The sequence below is a fragment of the Salvelinus sp. IW2-2015 genome, linkage group LG25 (assembly GCF_002910315.2).
Source record: "Salvelinus sp. IW2-2015 linkage group LG25, ASM291031v2, whole genome shotgun sequence".
NCBI classification, from domain to species: domain Eukaryota; kingdom Metazoa; phylum Chordata; class Actinopteri; order Salmoniformes; family Salmonidae; genus Salvelinus; species Salvelinus sp. IW2-2015.
Genome location: NC_036865.1, coordinates 19,939,061 through 19,960,080, shown reverse-complemented (window position 1 = coordinate 19,960,080; position 21,020 = coordinate 19,939,061). Strand labels below are relative to the sequence as shown.

At 41.8% G+C, this 21,020-nt stretch overlaps 2 protein-coding genes across 4 annotated transcripts; one reads left to right on the top strand and one right to left on the bottom strand.

The window, feature by feature from the left end:
- Nucleotides 1-1,761: 1,761 nt before the first annotated feature.
- LOC111951957 (protein ZNF365-like) lies at nt 1,762-12,729 on the bottom strand. 2 transcript variants are annotated; one of them, XM_023970331.2, is made up of 4 exons: nt 12,647-12,729; nt 3,019-3,809; nt 2,606-2,777; nt 1,762-2,133 (listed from the first exon to the last, which is right to left on the bottom strand). In XM_023970331.2, exons 2-4 carry the CDS (start codon nt 3,795-3,797, stop codon nt 1,984-1,986), a joined length of 1,101 nt encoding a protein of 366 aa, XP_023826099.1. In that variant the 5' UTR covers nt 3,798-3,809; nt 12,647-12,729; the 3' UTR covers nt 1,762-1,983. The 2 variants fall into 2 exon arrangements, with proteins under 2 accessions (XP_023826099.1, XP_070291078.1); XM_070434977.1 differs by lacking the exon at nt 12,647-12,729 and adding an exon at nt 11,734-12,492.
- Nucleotides 12,730-13,312: 583 nt separating this feature from the next.
- Nucleotides 13,313-20,325, top strand: rtkn2 (rhotekin 2). Of its 2 annotated transcripts, XM_023970329.2 has the most exons (13): nt 13,313-13,483; nt 13,802-13,825; nt 15,714-15,925; nt 16,027-16,085; nt 16,268-16,321; nt 16,514-16,631; nt 16,965-17,165; nt 17,380-17,474; nt 17,600-17,706; nt 17,915-18,046; nt 18,153-18,318; nt 18,434-18,541; nt 18,861-20,325. In XM_023970329.2, exons 1-13 carry the CDS (start codon nt 13,349-13,351, stop codon nt 19,406-19,408), a joined length of 1,959 nt encoding a protein of 652 aa, XP_023826097.1. In that variant the 5' UTR covers nt 13,313-13,348; the 3' UTR covers nt 19,409-20,325. The 2 variants fall into 2 exon arrangements, with proteins under 2 accessions (XP_023826097.1, XP_023826098.1); XM_023970330.2 differs by lacking the exon at nt 13,802-13,825.
- Nucleotides 20,326-21,020: the final 695 nt, after the last annotated feature.

The window sequence follows — 21,020 nt, the reverse complement described above, 5'->3', positions numbered from 1 at the left end:
ACTACTGTTCCTCAGTTCACAAACCTAGGCCTAATGTACAGTATATGATTTGTGAATAATTTAATTACACTAATATATACGGTTAGGTGCAGAAGCGCAGTATAACTGGGCTGGAATAAAATACTACTTTGTATCAGCTGTTTTGTGCCCTTGGAGGCCATAGTATGCTGGTTTTTAACAATTCCACCATCTAGTAAAAACATTGTTTTTAAACATTGTGTTTTCTTAGATCGACACTAATCAACAGTATGACTTAATACTAATTAAAAGAAAAACAATAAGGATCAGAAATACCTATCCATCAAGTTACTACAGTACTTCAAAAGTTGCAACTAGGACAGTAGTAGCCTCTAGGACAGAGACTTCATTGACTACAGATCAGCGGACAACACCATAGAACCCTCCAAGCTCATCACTAAGCTCAGGTCCCTGYGACTGAACACCTCCCCCTGCAACTGGATTGACTTCCTGACGGGCCGCCCCCAGGTGGTGAGGGTAGGCAACAACACATCTGCCATGCTGACCCTCAATACAGGGGCCACTCAGGGGTGCATGTTTAGTCCCCTCCTGTACTCCCTGTTCACCCACGACTACGTGGCCGCGCCCAACTCCAATATTAAGTTTGCTGATGACACGACAGTGGTTGACCTGATCACCGACAACGATGAGACAACCTAGCGGGCCAAGAGCTTCAAGTTCCTCGGTGTCCACATCACTAAGGAATTATCATGGTCCATACACACCAACACAGTCGTGAAGAAGGCAAGACAACGCCTCTTCCCCCTCAGGAGGCTGAAAAGATTCGGCAAGGGCCCTCAGACCCTCAAAAAGTTCTACAGCTGCACCATTGAGAGCATCTTGACTGGCTGCCTCACTGCTTGGTATGGCAACTGCTTGGCATCTGACCACAAAGCGATACAGAGGGTAGTGCGTACATCCCAGTACATCACTGGGGCCGACCTCCCTGCCATCTAGAACCTCTATACCAGGCGGTGTTAGAGGAAGGCCCTAACAATTGTCATAGACTCCAGCCACCCAAGTCAGATTGTTTTCTCTGCTACCACACGGCAAGTCTGGAACCAACAGGACCCTGAACAACTTCTAACCCAAACCATAAGACAGCTAAATAGTTAGTTAAATAGTTAGTCCAGGTAGCTATTGATTATTTGCATTGATCCTTTTTGCGCTCATCACATACACATCTGCTACCYTTTATCATCTATCCTGTTGCGTAGACACTTTATCCATACCTATATGTACATATCTACATCAATTACATTGTACCCTTGCACATAGACCCAGTACTGGTACCCCGCGTATATAGCCAAGTTATTGTTACTCATTGTGTATTAATAAATTTTTCTATTATTTCTCTTTTTTTCCCTCTTCATTTTTGGGAAGGGCCCATAAGTAAGCAATGCACTGTTAGCCTACACCTGTTGTTTACGAAGCATGTGACAAAATACGATTTGAGAATGGAGCAAAAACCAGCGTACACATGGACATAAAGACTTTGATGCAACCCTGCTCAGTATTAGCTATACATTGAGTAAATACATATCCTATATACATTCATTTGTCGGCCCTGGTCAGGTTACCTATTCCACAAATCCAGCTGATCTGCTGCACTGGGTCAAGACTTCATCTCTGCGATCAGGTCTGAAGTAGCCAGAGTGGCCCACTTTCCGCCCTAACTGGGAGCGGTGCGTTCTACCTTCCTGGGGACAGGCCTGTGACAGCTGACAACCCGCTGACCTAGAATCAGAGGACAGCTCAACAAACGTCAGACACGAAACCAATGCTTCAACAAACAGCAGGCAACGATGACAGACTCAGGATTAGTGGAGAAGATAAAACGTCTCACGTGTAGAATCATTACTAATGAATGAGGCTGACAAAATCTCATTGGCGACAAGGGATCCCTATGCATAATTTATATGTAACCATGTACTAACCTTTGAAACTGGAAATGTAGGATTATAATCAAAGTGAGACACTAAGCCATGGCCAAAAACACAAGGACCTACTATGGAAAGTGTAGATAATGTACAGTATATCAACAGTAAAAAGATCTAGTTCACAAACTTGCCTGCTTTTGGGGATTCTATGAGGTCTGTTTTCAGCTGTCTGGTGCTGCAGGGGAGATGAAAAGGATGTCAGGTATTTCTACTGTTTACACCCAAACTCAAAAGCTGATATTATCCAGTTCTGAAATGTTTGGTAAACTATCATGTTTCCCTTTTTTAGATCGGTAGGGAAGGAGGAAGAAAACACATTTGAATAGGCTGTCTGTATATTCTGTTTATTGTGACAGCACCATTTCAAATTCCTGTATAGGCAAATGTATTTGGCAAATAAAGGTGATTCTGATTCTTCTCAATTCCCAAACTGAATCTGGGATGCCAATTAGGATCAACAGTTCTCACGAGGGTTCAAATGTGTAACAATTATGATACCTTCTACTCTCTCCCTGACAGTCTTTCCATGGCCATGCATGACAAGTGTAAAACCAAAAATATAATAACAGCTACCACAGAAAAGATATCTGCCATTGTAAACATATTGCCATCAGTAGTAGGGGAAAAGGCTTGATATTGTACAGTACCATGTAATCTGTGTAGTTTGGTGGACTGGGGGAGCTCTGATAGTACTCCAGTAACCTCTCAGCCAGGGCGATGCGTTTGAGCAGGTTCTCAATGAAACGTTGGATCCGAACTTTACCACATATCTCATGATGGGTGGCAGCCTGAAGGAAATTCTGAATGGTGATGACTTCTCTAAAAAAAAACATACAAATTGAAAACATGAAGGGAGCAATGAGGAGAGTAGCTAGTAACATACTAACGAATGTTGCTACTGCAATGATTACAGTCTTACTCCACTTGCAACAGCAACAATATAAGGAGTTACCAGATTAGTGTATTGGTAACTGTTGTGCGCCATTTGAACTCATGGTTAAGATTGTGACTAAAAATACAGTAAGGAAAGGTTTAGGTTAAGATTGGCTCAGACACTCACTGTTCTCGCCTCTCCAGCTCGTACTCTGACTCCTTCAGCTGCTCCTTCAGCGTGGCAATCACCATCACGGCTACGTCCACCTGCCCGCTCAGCGCCCTCTCCTTCTCCTGTACCTCCTGCCTCTCCTGCGCCAGGTGCTGGGAGAGGGCACGCTCACACAGCAGCTTTGTGTCCGTCTTGGCAAGCTCCGTGCTGACCCTGTGCAGCCTCCTCTGCATGGTGCTGTCCACCGCCCGTAGGACCTTGGCCAGCCTGTGCCGGAGCGACATCGCCTCGGTACAGACATTCCGCTCTGGAAACACTACCTCAAGCTTGCTGCCTGGGTCTGGAGGTTCGTCAAATGGAAAAGGGGAAGGGATATGATCTGTCCCAGGGCTGGACTTGTGGATTTTGAGACCATCTTTACTGGCCTCTTCCTCCTCATCATCCTCCTCTTCATTCTCAGTCTTCATCTCCTCAGCTGCCTGTGTCCCCACACTAGGCATACGACACCTCTCTATGCAGATAGTGACCTCTCGTGTGTCACTCAGGGAGCGTCCGTGCAGGGCTCTCTCTGGGTGAGAATGCCCCCTGAGGGTCGGAAGGCTCAGCTCGTGCATGGTGTGGTAGTAGCTGTGGCTGTATTCCAGGTGGGCTCTCAAGGAGGCCAGACTACGGAACCTCTTATGCTCCCCACACCGAGGGCACCTGAATGGGAGCTGGGGGTCAGCAGATGCCCCACAAGCCTGCCCATTCTCAGTGAAGAGAGAGGTCCTCCTGGCACATACCTTCTGCTGCATTTCACCTACGACCTGGAAGCCAAACACATAATGGCTGATATGACTTTGATATAAGTAATCCAACTACAGCAGACTTATGATAAGGCTAACACATCATYCATACAGCACTCAGCTATATTACTGCAATGGATTAATATTCATATTATAGTAGGCTATGCTATCAAATCAATCCTACATTTGTTTGAATCAAAACCATTGACTATGTTTGTCCCTATAAAAATGCTCTTCAATCAATGTCACCTAACCGACAAATATCTTCGTAAAATAAAAAGGCCTGCAGATCCCCATCAACAACAGATGACAGTGACAGTAATATGGGTTGCTGTTACCTGGTCTGAGCATTTCATATTATTCTGTATGTAAATCCGAGACACTCCATTTAGTATATACAGTGGGGAGAACAAGTATTTGATACACTGCCGATTTTGCAGGTTTTCCTACTTACAAAGCATGTAGAGGTCTGTCATTTTTATCATAGGTACACTTCAACTGTGAGAGACGGAATCTAAAACAAAAATCCAGAAAATCACATTGTATGATTTTTAAGTAATTAATTTGCATTTTATTGCATGACATAAGTATTTGATCACCTACCAACCAGTAAGAATTCCGGCTCTCACAGACCTTTTAGTTTTTCTTTAAGAAGCCCTCCTGTTCTCCACTCATTACCTGTATTAACTGCACCGTTTGAACTCGTTACCTGTATAAAGACACCTGTCCACACATCAATCAAACAGACTCCAACCTCTCCACAATGGCAAGACCAGAGAGCTGTGTAAGGACATCAGGGATAAATTGTAGACCTGTACAAGGCTGGGATGGGCTACAGGACAATAGGCAAGCAGCTTGGTGAGAAGCAACAACTGTTGGCACAATTATTAGAAAATGGAAAAAGTTCAAGATGACGGTCAATCACCCTCGGTCTGGGGCTCCATGCAAGATCTCACCTCGTGGGGCATCAATGATCATGAGGAATGTGAGGGATCAGCCCAGAACTACACGGCAGGACCTGGTCAATGACCTGAAGAGAGCTGGGACCACAGTCTCAAAGAAAACCATTAGTAACACACTACGCCGTCATGGATTAAAATCCTGCAGCGCACGCAAGGTCCCCCTGCTCAAGCCAGCGCATGTCCAGGCCCGTCTGAAGTTTGCCAATGACCATCTGGATGATCCAGAGGAGAATGGGAGAAGGTCATGTGGTCTGATGAGACAAAAATAGAGCTTTTTGCTCTAAACTCCACTCGCCGTGTTTGAGGAATAGAAGGATGAGTACAACCCCAAGAACACCATCCCAACCGTGAAGCATGGAGGTGGAAACATCATTCTTTGGGGATGCTTTTCTGCAAAGGGGACAGGACGACTGCACCGTATTGAGGGGAGGATGGACGGGGCCATGTATCGCGAGATCTTGACCAACAACCTCCTCCCTCAGTATAGAGCATTGAAGATGGGTCGTGGCTGGGTCTTCCAGCATGACAACGACCCGAAACACACAGCCAGGGCAACTAAGGAGTGCTCCGTAAGAAGCATCTCAAGGTCCTGGAGTGGCCTAGCCAGTCTCCAGACCTGAACCCAATAGAAAATCTTTGGAGGGAGCCGAAAGTCCGTATTGCCCAGCGACAGCCCCGAAACCTGAAGGATCTGGGGAAGGTCTGTATGGAGGGAGTGGGCCAAAATCCCTGCTGCAGTGTGTGCAAACCTGGTCAAGAACTACAGGAAACTATGATCTCTGTAATTACAAACTAAGGTTTCTGTACCAATATTATGTTCTGCTTTTCTGATGTATCAAATACTTATGTCATGCAATAAAATGCAAATTAATTACTTAAAAATCATACAATGTGATTTTCTGGATTTTTGTTTTAGATTCCTTCTCTCACAGTTGAAGTGTACTATGTAAAATTACAGACCTCTACATGCTTTGTAAGTAGGAAAACCTGCAAAATCGTCAGTGTATCAAATACTTGTTCTCCCCACTGTATGTTGCGATTTGTTTGTATTCATTTGTGGATGTCCATCACCAATTTCGTATATGTTACATATTACAATTCGTATTATGTTACGAATTTGCAAAACGTATGGTATGTTACAAATTCTAGCTAGGTGACTAGTTGGCTAACGTTAGCTAGCTGGCTAACTTTACCTAGTCTAGTAGTTCGAAATCGGGGTTAAGTTTAGGAGTTAGGTTAAGGGAAGGGTTAGAGAAAAGGTTTTCCGGTTAGGGTTAGGAGAAGGGTTAGCTAACATGCTAAGTAATTGCAAAGTAGATAAAAAAGTAGTAAGTAGTTGAAAAGTTTAATTGCTAACGTTGTCCGTGATGAGAGTTGAACTCGCAACCATTGGGTTGCTAGACGTTAACTATATATACCCACCAATCCACCCTACTTTTGTTTTTGTCTTAAGTACCGATCTGTCTAATGCAGGGGTAAAAGTAGATTTAAATTTCTTACCGGTACGAGACACCCATTTTTTTTTTAATACTACAAAAATTACAGGGTATCCTACTCTGCTGACACTGACAAACAGATCAATAAAAACAATGTCCAATCTATATAGCCGGACTACGAAAGAGGGAGACAAATACCATATGACGTCCATCTAACCTGGAGGATGAAATATTTGTCCAAAAAAAGTGTCACTGAGACAATAATAAAGACAGTGAATATGCACACTCACCGGGAACATGCCCGATGTTCTCCGCTGGTGCCAATAAGATAATTGAACAAACAGTAGCCTAAGTTAAGAATTTTGCTGAATAAAAAGAGTGTCAGAATCCGTCTCAACGTCAACAGTGAAGAGGCGACACCAGGATGCTGGCCTTCTAGGCAGAGTTGCAAAGAAAAAGCCATATCTCAGACTGGCCAATAAAAAGAAAAGATGGGCAAAAAAACAGAGGAACTCTGCCTAGAAGGCCAGCATCCCGGAGTCGCCTCTTCACTGTTGACGTTGAGACTGGTGTTCTGCGGGTACTATTTAATGAAGCTGCCAGTTGAGGACTTGTGAGGCGTCTGTTTCTCAAACTTGACACTAATGTACTTGTCCTCTTGCTTAGTTGTGCACCGGGGCTTCCCACTCTTTCTATTCAGCTTAGAGACAGTTTGCACAGTTCTATGAAGGGAGTAGTACACAGCCTTGTACGAGATCTTCAGTTTCTTGGCAATTTCTCACATGGAATAGCCTTCATTTCTCAGAACAAGAGTAGACTGACGAGTTTCAGAAGAAAGCACTTTGTTTCTGGCCATTTTGAACATGTAATCAAACCCACAAATGCTGATGCTCCAGATTCTCAACTAGTCTAGAGAAGGCCAGTTTTATTGCCTCTTTAAATCAGAACAACAGTTTCAGCTGTGCTAACATAACTGCAAAAGGGTTTTCTAATGATCAATTAGCCTCTTAAAAATGATAAACTTGGATTAGCTAACACAATGTGCCATTGGAACACAGGAGCGATGGTTGCTGATAATGGGCAACTGTACGCCTATGTAGATATTCCATAAAACATTTGGGAAAATCCGCTGTTTCCAGCTACAATAGTCATTTACAACATTAACAAAGTCTACACTGTATTTCTGATCATTTTGATGTTAATTTAATGGACCAATTTCTTTGCTTTTCTTTAAAAAAAACAAGAACATTTCTAAGTGACCTCAAACTTTTGAACGGTACTGTAAGTATTCAAACCCTTTCCTATAASACTTGAAATTGAGATCAGGTGCATCCTGTTTCCAAGGATCATCCTTGAGATGTTCCTACAACTTGATTGGAGTCCATCTGTGGTAAATTCAATTGATTGGACATGACTTGGAAAGGAACAAATCTGTCTATATAAAGGTCTAACAGTTGACAGGGCATGTCAGAGCAAAAACCAAGCCATGAGGTTGAAGGAATTGTCCATAGAGCTCAGAGACAGGATTGTGTCGAGGCACAGATCTGGGGAAGGGTACCAAACACTTTCTGCAGCATTGAAGAACACAGTGGCCTCCATCAGTCTTAAATGGAAGGAGTTTGGAACCACCAAGACGAGATGGGAGAACCTTCCAGAAGGACAACTATCTGCAACACTCCACCAGTCAGGCATTTATGGTAGAGTGGCCAGACAGAAGCCACTCCTCAGTAAAAGGCACATGACAGCCAAAGGCACCTAAAGGACACTCAAACAAAATTCTCTGGTCTGAGGAAACCAAGATTGAACTCTTTGGCCTGAATGCCAAGCGTAACGTCTGGAGGAAACCTGGCACCATCCCTACGGTGAAGCGTGGTGGTAGCATCATGCTGTGGGGAGGTTTTTTAGCAGAAGGGATTGGGAGACTAGTCAGGATCGAGGGAAAGATGAACGGATCAAAGTATAGCGATCCTTGATGAAAACCTGCTCCAGAGCTCTCAGGACCTCAGACTGAGGTGAAGGTTCACCTTCCAACAGGACAACGACCCTAAGCATACAGCCAAGACAACGCAGGAGTGGCCTCGGGAAAAGTCTATGTCCTTGAGTGGCCCAGCCAGAGCCCGGACTTGAACCCAATATAACGTCTCTGGTGTGATCTGAAAATAGCTGTGCAGTGACGCTCCCCATCCAACCTGACCGAGCTTGAGAGGATTTGCAGAGAAGAATGGGAGAAACTCCCCAGATACAGGTGTGCCAATCTTGTAAAGTCATACCCAAGAAGACTCAAGGCTTTAGTTGCTACCAAAGGTGCTTCAACAAAGTACTGAGTAAAGGGTCTGTATACTTATGTAAATGTGATATTTCCATTCATTTTATTTTATTGTAAAACACATTTTTGATTTGTCATTATGGGGTATTGTGTGTAGATTGATTAGGGGGAAAAAATAACAATTTAATCAATGTTAGAATAAGGCTGTAACAAAGTATGGATAGTGAAGGTATGAATACTTTCCGAATGCACTTTATTTTTACTATTTTCTACATTGCAGAATAATAGTGAAGACAAACTATGAAATAACACATACGGAATCATGTAACCAAAAAGGTGTTAAACAAATCAAAATATATTTGAGATTCTTCAAAGTAGCCTCCCAGTTTTGCATACTCTTGGCATTCTCTCAACCAGTTTCATGAGGTTGTCACCTGAAATGCATTTCAATTAATGGGTGTGCCTTGTTAAGTTAATTTGTGGAATTTCTTTCCTTCTTTATGCGTTTGAGAGCCATATTTGGTTAAAGACGAAGTATACACTATGGCAAGAACAGCTTAAATAAGCAAAGAGAAATGACAGTCCATTATTACTTTATGCAATGAAGGTCAGTCAATACGGAACATTAAAAGAACTTTGAACTTTTCTTCAAGTGCAGTCTCAAAAACCATCGAGCGATTTGACGAAACTGGCTCTCATGAGGACTGCCACAGGAAAGGAATACTCTGCTGCCGAGGATAAGTTCATTAGAGTTACCAGCATCAGAAATTGCAGCCCAAATAAATGCTTCACAGAGTTCAAGTAACAGACACATCTCAACATCAACTGTTCAAAGAATGTGTGAATCAGGCCTTCATGGTCAAATTGTTGCAAAGAAACCACTACTAAAGGACACCAATAAGAAGACACTTGCCTGGCCCAAGAAACACGAGCAATGGACATTAGACCGGTGGAAATCGGTCCTTTGGTTTGAGGAGTTATTATTTTAGATTTTTGGTTCCAACTGCCATGTCTTTGTGAGACGCAGATTAGGTGAACGGATGATCTCTGCATGTGTGGTTCCCACCATGAAGCACGGAGGAGGGGGTGTGATGGTACTTTGCTGGTGACACTGTTTGTGATTTGTTTAGAATTCAAGGCACACTTAACCAGCATGGCTACCACAGAATTGTGCAGTGATACGCTATCCCATCTGGTTTGCGCTTAGTGGGACTATAATTTGTTTTTCAACAGGACAATGACCCAAAACACACCTCCAGGCTGTGTAAGAGCTATTTGACCAAGGAGAGTGATGAAGTGCTGCATCAGATGACCTAGCCTCCACAATCACCCAACCTCAAACCAATGGAGATGGTTTGTGATGAGTTGGAGCGCAGTGGGAACTCCTTCAAGACTGTTGGAAAAACATTCCAGATGAAACTGGCTGTGTGCAAAGCTATCAAGGCAAAAGGGTGGCAACTTCGAAGAATCTCAAATATAAATTATATTTTGATTTGTTTAACTTTTTTTTGGTTACTACATGATTTCATGTGTTTCATAGTTTTGACATCCTCACTATTATTCTACAATGTAGAAAATAGTAAAAAATAAAGAAAAAACCTTGAATGAGTAGGTGTGTCCAACATTTTGACTGGTACTGTATGTGTATTTTAATGACATTCTGCGATTGTCATTAGGCCTACACTTGTAGCCTGAATTGGTGCATCCACTGTTGTCCATGGGCACCTCGGTCTCGGCCGCTTATCTCCGCTTTGTCGGTGAGCGTCTCAGCCACTCATCTCCACCTTGACAAAATGTAAGTGGTGTCCTCAAACCACAACACAATTTGGTGCGTATACCACCCAGTTTCCATTCAATTTGCAAATTTTTCATGAGGCTGACATTAGAGGTCGACCGATTATGATTTTTCAACGCCGATASCGATATCGATTATTGGAGGACCAAAAAAACACGATACCGATTAATCGGCCGATTTTTATTTATTTATTTGTAATAAWGACAATTACAACAATACTGAATGAACACTTATTTTAACTTAATATAATACATCAATAAAATCCATTTAGCCTCAAATAAATAATGAAACATGTTCAATTTGGTTTAAATAATGCAAAAACAAAGTGTTGGAGAAGAAAGTAAAAGTGCAATATGTGCCATGTAAGAAAGCTAACGTTTAAGTTACCTGCTCAGAACATGAGAACATATGAAAGCTGGTGGTTCCTTTTAACGAGTCTTCAATATTCCCAGGTAAGAAGTTTTAGGTTGTAGTTATTATAGAATTATAGGACAATTTCTCTATACCATTTTGTATTTCATATACCTTTGACTATTGGATGTTCTTATAGGCACTTTAGTATTGCCAGTGCAACAGTATAGCTTCCGTCCCTCTCCTCGCCCCTACCTGGGCTCGAACCAGAACACATCGACAACAGCCACCCTCGAAGCATCGTTACCCATCGCTCCACAAAATCCGCGGCCCTTGCAGAGCAAGGGGAACAACTACTCCAAGTCTCAGAGCGAGTGACATTTGAAACGCTATTAGCGCGCACACCGCTAACTAGCTAGCCATTTCACATCGGTTACACCAGCCTAATCTCGGGAGTTGATAGGCTTGAAGCACAGCGAAGAGCTTCTGGCAAAATGCAGGAAAGTGCTGTTTGAATGAATGCTTACGAGCCTGCTGCTGCCTACCACCGCTCAGTCAGACTGCTCTATGAAATCATAGACTTAGTTATAACATAATAACACACAGAATACGAGCCTTAGGTCATTAATATGGTCGAATCCGGAAACTATCATCTCGAAAACAAGACGTTAATTCTTTCAGTGAAATACGGAACTGTTCCGTATTTTATCTAACGGGTGGCATCCATAAGTCTAAATATTCCTGTTACATTGCACAACCTTCAATGTTATGTCATAATTACGAAAATTCTGGCAAATTAGGCGGCCCAAACTGTTGCATATACACTGACTCTGCGTGCAATGAACGCAAGAGAATTGACACAATTTCACCTGGTATAATTGCCTGCTAACCTGTATTTCTTTTAGCTAAATATGCAGGTTTAAAAATAATATACTTCTGTGTATTGATTTTAAGAAAGGCATTGATGTTTATGGTTAGGTACACATTGGAGCAACGATACGCACCGCATCGATTATATGCAACGCGGGACACGCTAGATAAACTAGTAATATCATCAACCATGTGTAGTTAACTAGTGATTATGATTGATTGATTGTTTTTTATAAGATACGTTTAATGCTAGCTAGCAACTTACCTTGGCTTCTACTGCATTCGAGTAACAGGCAGGCTCCTCGTGGAGTGCAATGTAATCAGGTGGTTAGAGCGTTGGACTAGTTAACTGTAAGGTTGCAAGATTGAATCCCCCGAGCTGACAAGGTAAAAATTTGTCGTTCTGCCCCTGAACGAGGCAGTTAACCCACCGTTCCTAGGCCGTCATTGAAAATAAGAATATGTTCTTAACTGACTTGCCTAGTTAAATAAAGATTAAATAAAAGGTGTCAAAAAAAAAAAAATTAATAATAATTAAAAAAAAAAATCGGCCAAATCGGTGTCCTAAAATACCGATTTCCGATTGTTATGAAAACTTGAACTCGGGCCTAATTAATCGGCCATTCCGATTAATCGGTCGACCTCTAGCTGACATACAGTAATGTTCAATAATGGTGTAGTAGCCTATTTTTGGGGGCATGTATTAATTGTAATATGCTCATATTTTACCGGTAAGGTGTACCCCCACTATTAATTTTTAGGGACATCATACCAGACCACCTTACTTTCCCCCCTGGTCTTATGTAAGCATACCAAACTTATCATACTAATTTGAATTACCCAGATATACGTTTACTATGTTACGTCTAGTCTATGAGATCAGGCTGGGTTGACAGCAGACTCAAGCACATGCAATTCAAGTATTTAGCTAAGCAATGATACATAACGGAATTCAATATTAACTGTGTACAACAGCTTATGTCGTACATGTAACAGGTAATGTTTTATGTAGGCTAGTTATTAGCTAGCGCTGCTAGCATCTCTTCCTACCCTATGCATGGCTCATCAGGACTAGCTAGCTAGCCAGGCGGCTCCTACCGATACATAAATGTAATAAATGTACAACATTATCTATTTCAAGCTGTGTATACATGTAATCTCGCGTGCATATAGTTTACCTGTATTTGAATAACAGTGTCATGCCGAAAAAAAGCTAGAATTCCCCCTGCACACAAATGTCCTGCGAACGCTTTTGAAAATGTTAAGTCAGTGAGAGTAGTGAGCACAGCCTCCCCAACCTCCTTTATAGTAGACGCGTCTGGGAAGCTGCACAGGGAAAGAATACTAGATAGTGACGATCAGCAACAAAATATCAATGGAATGTTGCTAGTAAATTGCTACAATGTCGCGTTTAATGGCTACTGAAACAGAACAGCAGCGTTGTACATGATGGCATATATGACAGCGCAAAATACGTTTTTGTTMAATGGAATAAATAGTAATGTAACTGTACAAATTGCCAACTAAGTTAATAAATAAGAAATTGTAAATTATTAAGTGTCAGGCCATTGAATTATTATTGTTGCTTGCATCCCATTATGTGCAGCTCACAATTCGGCGTGACCACTCTCTGAGACAGACGGGGTATAAAATCAGACCATATCTTGGTAAAATGCATGAATCAATGTCATGTTTAACTTATTACTTGGAGATAAAACACATACAGAGAATTTCAAACACACACCACTGCTGTGGTTATCAGACATCCTAGAATCGAATTTGAAATTCGAATTTGAAAATGGTAGAATCCAGTTTTGTTTGGCAGCGTAACGCGTCATCACTGAATTGATAGGAAAAGCACGGAGGGCTTGTCTGGACGAATGGCGAATATGGACTATCAGCGGGACGTTCAAAATTTCAGGAGAAATGCAAGTGCTAGGTCTTCGTGTTCCTCTCTCGCAATGGAGATAAAAAGAAAGAAGATAAGTGAGAGCACTGTATTCTTGCAATCAGAGGTAATGTGCCAGTTTGTTTGTTGTCAACCGATTAGCTAACTACTAGGCTAGCAAACTGACGTTTTTCTGTAACTGATGCCTGTCTAACGAACACGTTAGCTAACAACTAACGTATCCAGCTGAGTTGACGATTTATTCTACATAGCGTTACAGTAGTGTTATAATTTGCGCTCTAACTAGCTAACGTAAATGCAGAAATATTAGTGGTTTGCTAACTGTTCCAATGCTTTCTTTTATGATCACTGATTTTGTAAAACACTGGCCTCAATTCAATCTATGTATGTGATACGTTACTAAATCCACTCTGGCTCTGTCCAGAAACAACCCAGCCTCGCTGCCAAGGTATGTAAACGTCATCTCCACGATATGTTGAGTTTTACTTGGCTACATAGCCTCTGTCTAGGCACTTATACTGACACTTATGGAGATGTATACTTCCTTCTGATAGTGGCTATTTCTGAATAGAACTTAGCTAGCAGCAGTGGTGTAAAGTACTTAAGTAAAAATACTACTAAAGTATTTTTTTTTGTTGATATCTGTACTTTACTATTTTTATTTTTTAGAACTTTTACTTTTAATTCACTACATTCCTAAAGACAATAATGTACTTTTTACTCCATACATTTTCCCTGACAGGCAAAAGTATTCATTACATTTTGAATGCTTAGCAGGACAGGGAAATGGTCAAATTCACACACTTATCAAGAGAACATCCCTGGTCATTAATACTGCCTCTGATCTGGTGGACTCACTAAACACATCATTCATTTGTAAATTCTGTCTGAGAGTTGGAGTGTGCCCCTGTCCAGCAGTAAATTTAAAAAAGGAAATGGTGCTGTCTGGTTTGCTTAATATAAGGAATTAGAAATTATTTATACTTTTGATACTTAAGTAAATTTATCAATTACATTTACTTTTGATACTTAAGTATATTTAAAACCAAATACTTTTAGACTTTTACTCAAGTAGTATTTTACCGGGGGAACTTTTACTTGATTCATTTTCTATTAACGTATCTGTACTTTTACTCAAGTATGACAATTGTGTACTTTTTCCACCACTGGATAGCAGATTGTATCGGGCTATGTAATGTGATACTCCATTAGCCGTTACAGGATAGGTACTGTTTGGCATAGCACATAGAATCATCTTGTCTATTTCAAATCTCCTCTCATTGATTGAGACAAGTTATCCAACAAAGTGTACACCTAACGTAACAAAAAAATGACTTATTTTATAACTGAGCATTTTCTCAATTTTAAAAACGAACCACCTGCAACTGGATACGGAAATTTTAGAAGATGCATGCATTGGCCGAATGGGAACGAATATGGCATCGTTGCCAAGTTAATAAGGTTGGTCGAAAAATATCTGCTACGCCAAATAGCACCTGTCCTGTGACGGCTAATGGAACGTCACATTAGCCCGTTACAATATGCTAGCTGTATAGATTGGACCCTTTTCTCTCCTACATAACTTTTCAGTGGTCATGAAGAAAACTTCTGCTTTGCATGTTTATCGAAACGTTAATTTTGTTTGCTTTATTAACAAACGAATGTTCTTGCAGGCAAAATGCATGAAAATGTCTACATCTGAATGACACTCATGAAATTAAAGAGGACATGAATTTGTTTTACACAAGACAGATTTCTAAGAAACTACAGGTGACAAAATAGAGGAGAAAGAGATCCAGGCTAAATAATCAGAAAACTATAGGCTATAAATAGTACACTTTATTTAGCCTCTACCCACCATCAGATGTCTGTGGTGTAAACAAATGATTTTGTCCTTTAATAAACGTCATCATAATCCCTATGTTAATGGTTTATTTGTTGTCTTTCCTCTTGTGTTCTAGCAAAGACCACCCAACATGTCATGCACATCAAACCCTGTCAAGCTTTTGTCTGCCCAACCATACATTTGTGTCATGTTTCGAGTTTCTTTATTTCAGAGGGATTAAATTCTGTTTCAAATMAGTGTTTTCGAACCATTTAACATTCTTCACATTTTGTCTTTGCTCTATTGACTTGCCTTCCAGTCTCCCTCGGTCATCAAGATCTGTGTCCTCACCTCTCTCTCACCCAGAACCCATCACTGTCTCCTGTCTGTGACATGTCACATCCTTTAGCTAGAGGATATCACCAAACTCTTTAGCTACCTGTCTCCGTTGAAACCACACTATTGTAATTCACTCTATTTCTATTACTATGGTGTAATCCCCCTCCTACAGGACACTAACATGCAGGAGAAGATAGACTTTGAGATCCGCATGCGGGATGGGGCCTACAAGCTCCTGGTGGCTAGCACCAATAGAGAGCAGATCCTGAATGCCTCCAAGAACCTCCTGACCTGCAACACCCGGATCAAGGCCTACATGACAGAAATGCACAAGGAGACAGAAATGCACAAGGAGAACCACGATATGACAGTCATATCTCAGAGGTAAAGATATCGGACCTTCTATTGTCTGGTTATGTGTGTTTGTTTGTGGAGTCGTGCTCCGTAAGTGAAGTTGAATTACTAATGTGTTTTGTGTGCCATAGACTATCAGATCGAGTTTCAGATGATCGTGTGGCCTGCAGAGGAAGAGTGGCCTTGTCTGGTAAGATCCTTCTCTTTATTTGTCAGAAGGGAACAATGACCGTCCTGTATCATACGTTTCCTTTTGATATTCATGAAGATCATTAGATATTTGAGCCGAGCCACTTGTCTTATCACCGTTGTTGGAAAGTATACTGGGATTCTTCCATTTACTGACAGGTTTGTCTTTGTCCTCCACTGTAGGGCTGCGCATACCATTGATGTGGAAAGACTCTGACCACTTTAATAACAAAGGGAGTGAGTAGATTGTCATTTATTGTTTTCAGAAAAGGAAAGCAACATAGGAGAAACCGATGCTTTGGAAGTTCAGTTCATTGAGACTGAACCAAATAACTAAAGCAATTCTCATATACAAGCCATGTCCTTGCCAATATTCAAAATATGTATTCTGAGTCTGGATGTAGTTATGGTTGTGAATCCTGGTTTTAGGCACGCGGCAGGTTGCCATCTTCTGCCTGATGAGAATTGGATCTGAAGTTTTTGACACGGAGATGGTGGTTGTGGACAGATCGATGACTGATGTTTGTTTTGAGGGTGTAACAGTTTTGTAAGTATTCACCACAAATACAAACTCATATTCTTGAAATGGGATACCTTGGTTCTATGTCTGCAGGACCCTATCATCTTCTCTCCAGTCTCTTGTTAAAGATGCATTCCGGGATGCAAATTTGTAACATATTGCATAAATTGGATTCGTAACATATCAAACAAATTACAAAGCTCGTATGATATCATACAAAATGGATGATGTAGTACACAAAAAACAGGGACCACTTTTGGCTTGTGAGTGCCACTTTCAAAACTACTGGCTGAAATTATACAAAAGTTTGGAATGCATCTTTAAGTGTTCTGAATCGGACATTTCCCTCCTGATTGACAGTAACGGTGTTGGGCCTGCCTTCGAGCTGAAAGTGGAGCTGTATAGCTGTGCCATAGAGGAGGAGACCATCCTGGTCAACACCCCAAAGAAACTGGCCAAGAAGTTACGCAGCTCATTTGGCAGGGCATCTGGGAGGAAACTCTGCCCCCTGCTTGAAGCTGGAGACCCTGACGCTTTCCTGCAGTCCAACCCAATACCCCTGTACGTGAGCTGTAGTTAAGGCCCAGAGTTTTCCCTGGTCAGGTCTCATGGTCAGGAACAACGTTGGGTGCTGATTATATGTAATGGGTAGGGCCCAGATTTACTGTACTGTAGTCACCCCTTTTGGCTTGGCTGGTTGTTGCCTTTTGCCTAGTCAGTCATCTGGTTAGTCTTCTATGTTAAATCACTTTGGGTCTCTGTCTGTCCTTCCTAGGGGGGCAAGGTACAGCCTGCTGGCGTACACCTCTCTGGGCTTGGCCTGGGCCGATGGGGGCTTCCAGTCCCATTCTCTCATAGTCCTCCAGGATGGTAAGAGCAACACTTCATTGGACATTCTTATATACCGCTTTGCGTTAAAGATACATTTCATTGCATGTTTATGGCTTCAGAAATGATTGTCATAATATGCCTTGTTTGGACTGTTTTCTCTTTAGCTGAGTCGTCCTCCTGGCTGCCCCTCTATGGGAACCTCTGCTGCCGTCTAGTTGCCCAGCCCGTCTGTATGACCCAGGACATGATGAATGGCAATCTGATTCAGCAGGTGAGCTAACTGTTATCAACTCTCTGACTGCTCCCTGACAAACTATAGAGTACCATATCTGGCCCTGCCAGTCAAGCCCTGATAAGTAGAGCTAAAACCTTCTTTAGTCATATAACATACCATTCTATGGTGTAGAAAAGTAAACCAATGTCTTACGGTAGCTCACTACATAATACCCATAATAAATAATAATTGTCTTCTATTCCAGCAAAGTGTGGAGGGGCTGTCCCGGTACTGCAGCCTGTACTGTGTGCTCAGGGCTGGGAGTCTGTTCTGCTACTACACCCCTGAGGAGATTACTGCCAAGGTGGAGCCCAGCCTCATCATACCCACCAACAAGGTAGACATTGCCATGGTAATCGACCCAAATGATTGTGATAGAACAGCACATAACTGTTAGTTTTCAGTTTTTCATCCCTTGGCTTTCCTGCTGTTTCTCTGTCCAGGACACTAGGATCCGTGTGGTGGATAAGGGCCCTCAGAAGAGGTCCAACAGTCTGACCATCACCAACCCAGTGGTGGGGGGGGCTCTGACCAACATCTTCACAACTGACAGCAGGGAGGAGCTGGAGGACTGGATGGAAGCATTCTGGCAGCACTTCTACGACCAGAGTGAGTGTTTGGAAGAGTTAACAAAAACCTTAATCTCAGGCTCTTTCTTTCACAGATTTAATCCAAATTGTATTTCTCCACCCAACGCTCTGATCTGATTTATCTTCTCTCCCAGGTCAGTGGCAGCACTGCTGTAGTGAGCTGATGAAGATTGAGGTTGCGTCACCAAAGAAACCCCCACTCTTCCTCACCAAACAGGCTGACTCTGTCTACAATGACCTGAGTAAGTCCAGTGCCCTAAACCTTTGAGTACATATTGTCTTAGATTTTTCTGATATGCAGTTTTGGGTGAGAAAATACAACTTACTTATTTTTCAAATGAGCCCTGCGATACACACACATTAAATATAAAATGCAATCAATCAAATAATAAAGAAATCAAATATTAATACAATCCATCAGATCATGTGAACTCCTCTGAAGAGGTCACTAAGTTTCTGTAAAACTGTCTTACAGAAACCAGTGTTGGGACCTTTTAGCTGTCAGACACTATTTATATACTATATGATTAATTTAGTACATTTTCCATTTTGTTTCTAAAGGTATAAATTCTCCTGGAAAGTTTGAGAGTATCACCGACATCATCCACAACAAAATCGAGGAAACAGGGGGCCACTTCCTCATTGGTGAGGAGGAGGCAAGGGAGCCTCCTAAATGGTCTACTCTGTTTGATGGGTCCATCTCCATGGTGGTGCAGAAGAGTGTTTTGTCTCCGGGCAAAGAGAGTCCCAGCTCTGTCTCCAATGGCAACAAGAAGAGGCGTGCCCCGCCCCCACCTGCTGACAAGCAGCCTTTCAGCCTCCCACCAGCCAGACCCCCTCTGTATCAGGAAAAGGAGAACGTTGGGGCGCGAACCAAGACGGGACGTCCCTCGCTGGACGCCAAGTTCTCTGCCATCATCCAGCAGCTGCAGAGGAACCCTGGTGGCCTATCCAGAAAGAACGCCCCCCTGGGCCAGATAGAGCCTCCCCAGCAGGACTTGGAGTACCCCCAGACTCCTGATGTCCCCCCCAGGCCTGCCCCCATCCCTGCTCCACGCAACAAACTGAGGAAGTCCTTTAGGGAGAAGATGAACCCTAAAGCCTGGTGACTGACTGAACCTCACCTGGGACTAAAGCCTGAAGCCAGGGTCGCCAGTGGCCCAAATATGCCTTTTAACTTTTACTAATAGGACCTATTTGGGTGTTTTTAGGGACATTTCTTAATGACTAAGCAACCTTCCTTTAATGAAACTGTCTTATTCCAATGTGTGTCCAATTACTCATTGTAGGAATATTAGCATGTATGGACTGCAAATACACTTCTGAATGTGGGACCTTTGGGATAAATAATGTTCTCTTGGTTCTTTTGGCATGGTGTACTTAACCACTATGATAATAGTCCTTAATGCATTGGCCTTTCTAACCAGAATATATCACTGAAACGATATATATTGAACACTTATCACCGACACAGTGAATAGTGGATCTAATGTAAGCATTGCAAGAAATGATCTTATAGGCCAGTAGAGGAGAAAATAATTTCAGTTTTGCGCTGCACTCAATTTAAGCAGTGGCCTGAAGATTGAAATGGGACATGACACTTTCTAGCGGACCAAACTAATGCACAGTACACTGTGGCCTGAGCCAGTTATCACTTTTGTTTTCTATTCTTTTTAAAAACGTTTTTTAATAAGTAGAGCGACAATGGGTTTTAAGGAACTGTTTTGGAATTGTAGATGTATCATTATTGTACTAAATAATTAGCAATTTATTTAGTAGTTAGGCTAGCATTTGCTAAAATACAAAGGATTTCAAAGCACCATACTGTTTGTCATTTTTTAATACAATTTAAGTATTCGTTAACAGTATTCGGTGGAATGTCTAAAGTTAATTGTTGTTCTAGAGATCTCTGATTTGTTGATGGTCTCTGTAGCCCTAACGTATTCGATTATCTTGTTTCCCTCATATACTGTAAGATAGCTAACGGTCTTTGATGTTTTGGATTAAAACCCATTTCTACTACTTTCTACTTCTACTACTACTAAAAATCTTTCTTTGTTTATTTGCTCCAACTAATGCTTAATGTGAGCTTTGACCTTAGCCTGCTGATGGTCTTGTGCCATTTATAAATGTAAAAACTAGTAACCAAAATATCCTCCATCATAGTGCAGTTGTACCAGGAGGTGGCGGTAACACCTTAAGCAGGCTAAGCACATCCACATACTGCAGCAAATGCTGTATAATCAGTTGTGGGTAACGTGACTCAAATCACTTTTAGAAAGGGCAGACTCACTGACGTAACATTGCATATAACTATCTGATATAAATGACCACTGATGTCCTTTTTAATGTGAATAATACTTCTTGTCCTAGATAACACCCAATATCAGCTAATACCATTCTAATATAAGGACACTTCATCACTCCCTAATCAGACCTAGGTACGGTCTGTACTTTTAGATATACCTCAACTGAAAATGTATTACCAGTCTGCATACAGCCACTTAATGGAAACACAAAACCTTTCTTTGAATTATTAGCAACCTTAGTATGTCTGGAACAGGTTGCTGTCAGCAAATTGCATTAAGATGTTATGAGTATGACCCAACACTGGTAAAATGCCTTGGAATAAATTTGTAGTTGGGTCTACATGACATTTCAATATTTCACAATGAATCTTCGGAAATGAGTTCCATTTCCCAATCCCACCCATCTGTGGTA

Coding starts and splice junctions, on each gene's coding strand:
- rtkn2 (XM_023970329.2), top strand. CDS start 13,349: ATGGCGAATATGGACTATCAGCGGGACGTTCAAAATTTCAGGAGAAAT. Junction 15,926..16,026: donor ATGACAGTCATATCTCAGAG/GTAAAGATATCG, acceptor TGTGTGCCATAG/ACTATCAGATCGAGTTTCAG. Junction 18,319..18,433: donor GCAGCACTTCTACGACCAGA/GTGAGTGTTTGG, acceptor CTTCTCTCCCAG/GTCAGTGGCAGCACTGCTGT.
- LOC111951957 (XM_023970331.2), bottom strand. CDS start 3,797: ATGCAGCAGAAGGTATGTGCCAGGAGGACCTCTCTCTTCACTGAGAAT. Junction 2,778..3,018: donor GAGCTGGAGAGGCGAGAACA/GTGAGTGTCTGA, acceptor GTTTTTTTTTAG/AGAAGTCATCACCATTCAGA. Junction 2,134..2,605: donor CAAACTACACAGATTACATG/GTACTGTACAAT, acceptor TCTCCCCTGCAG/CACCAGACAGCTGAAAACAG.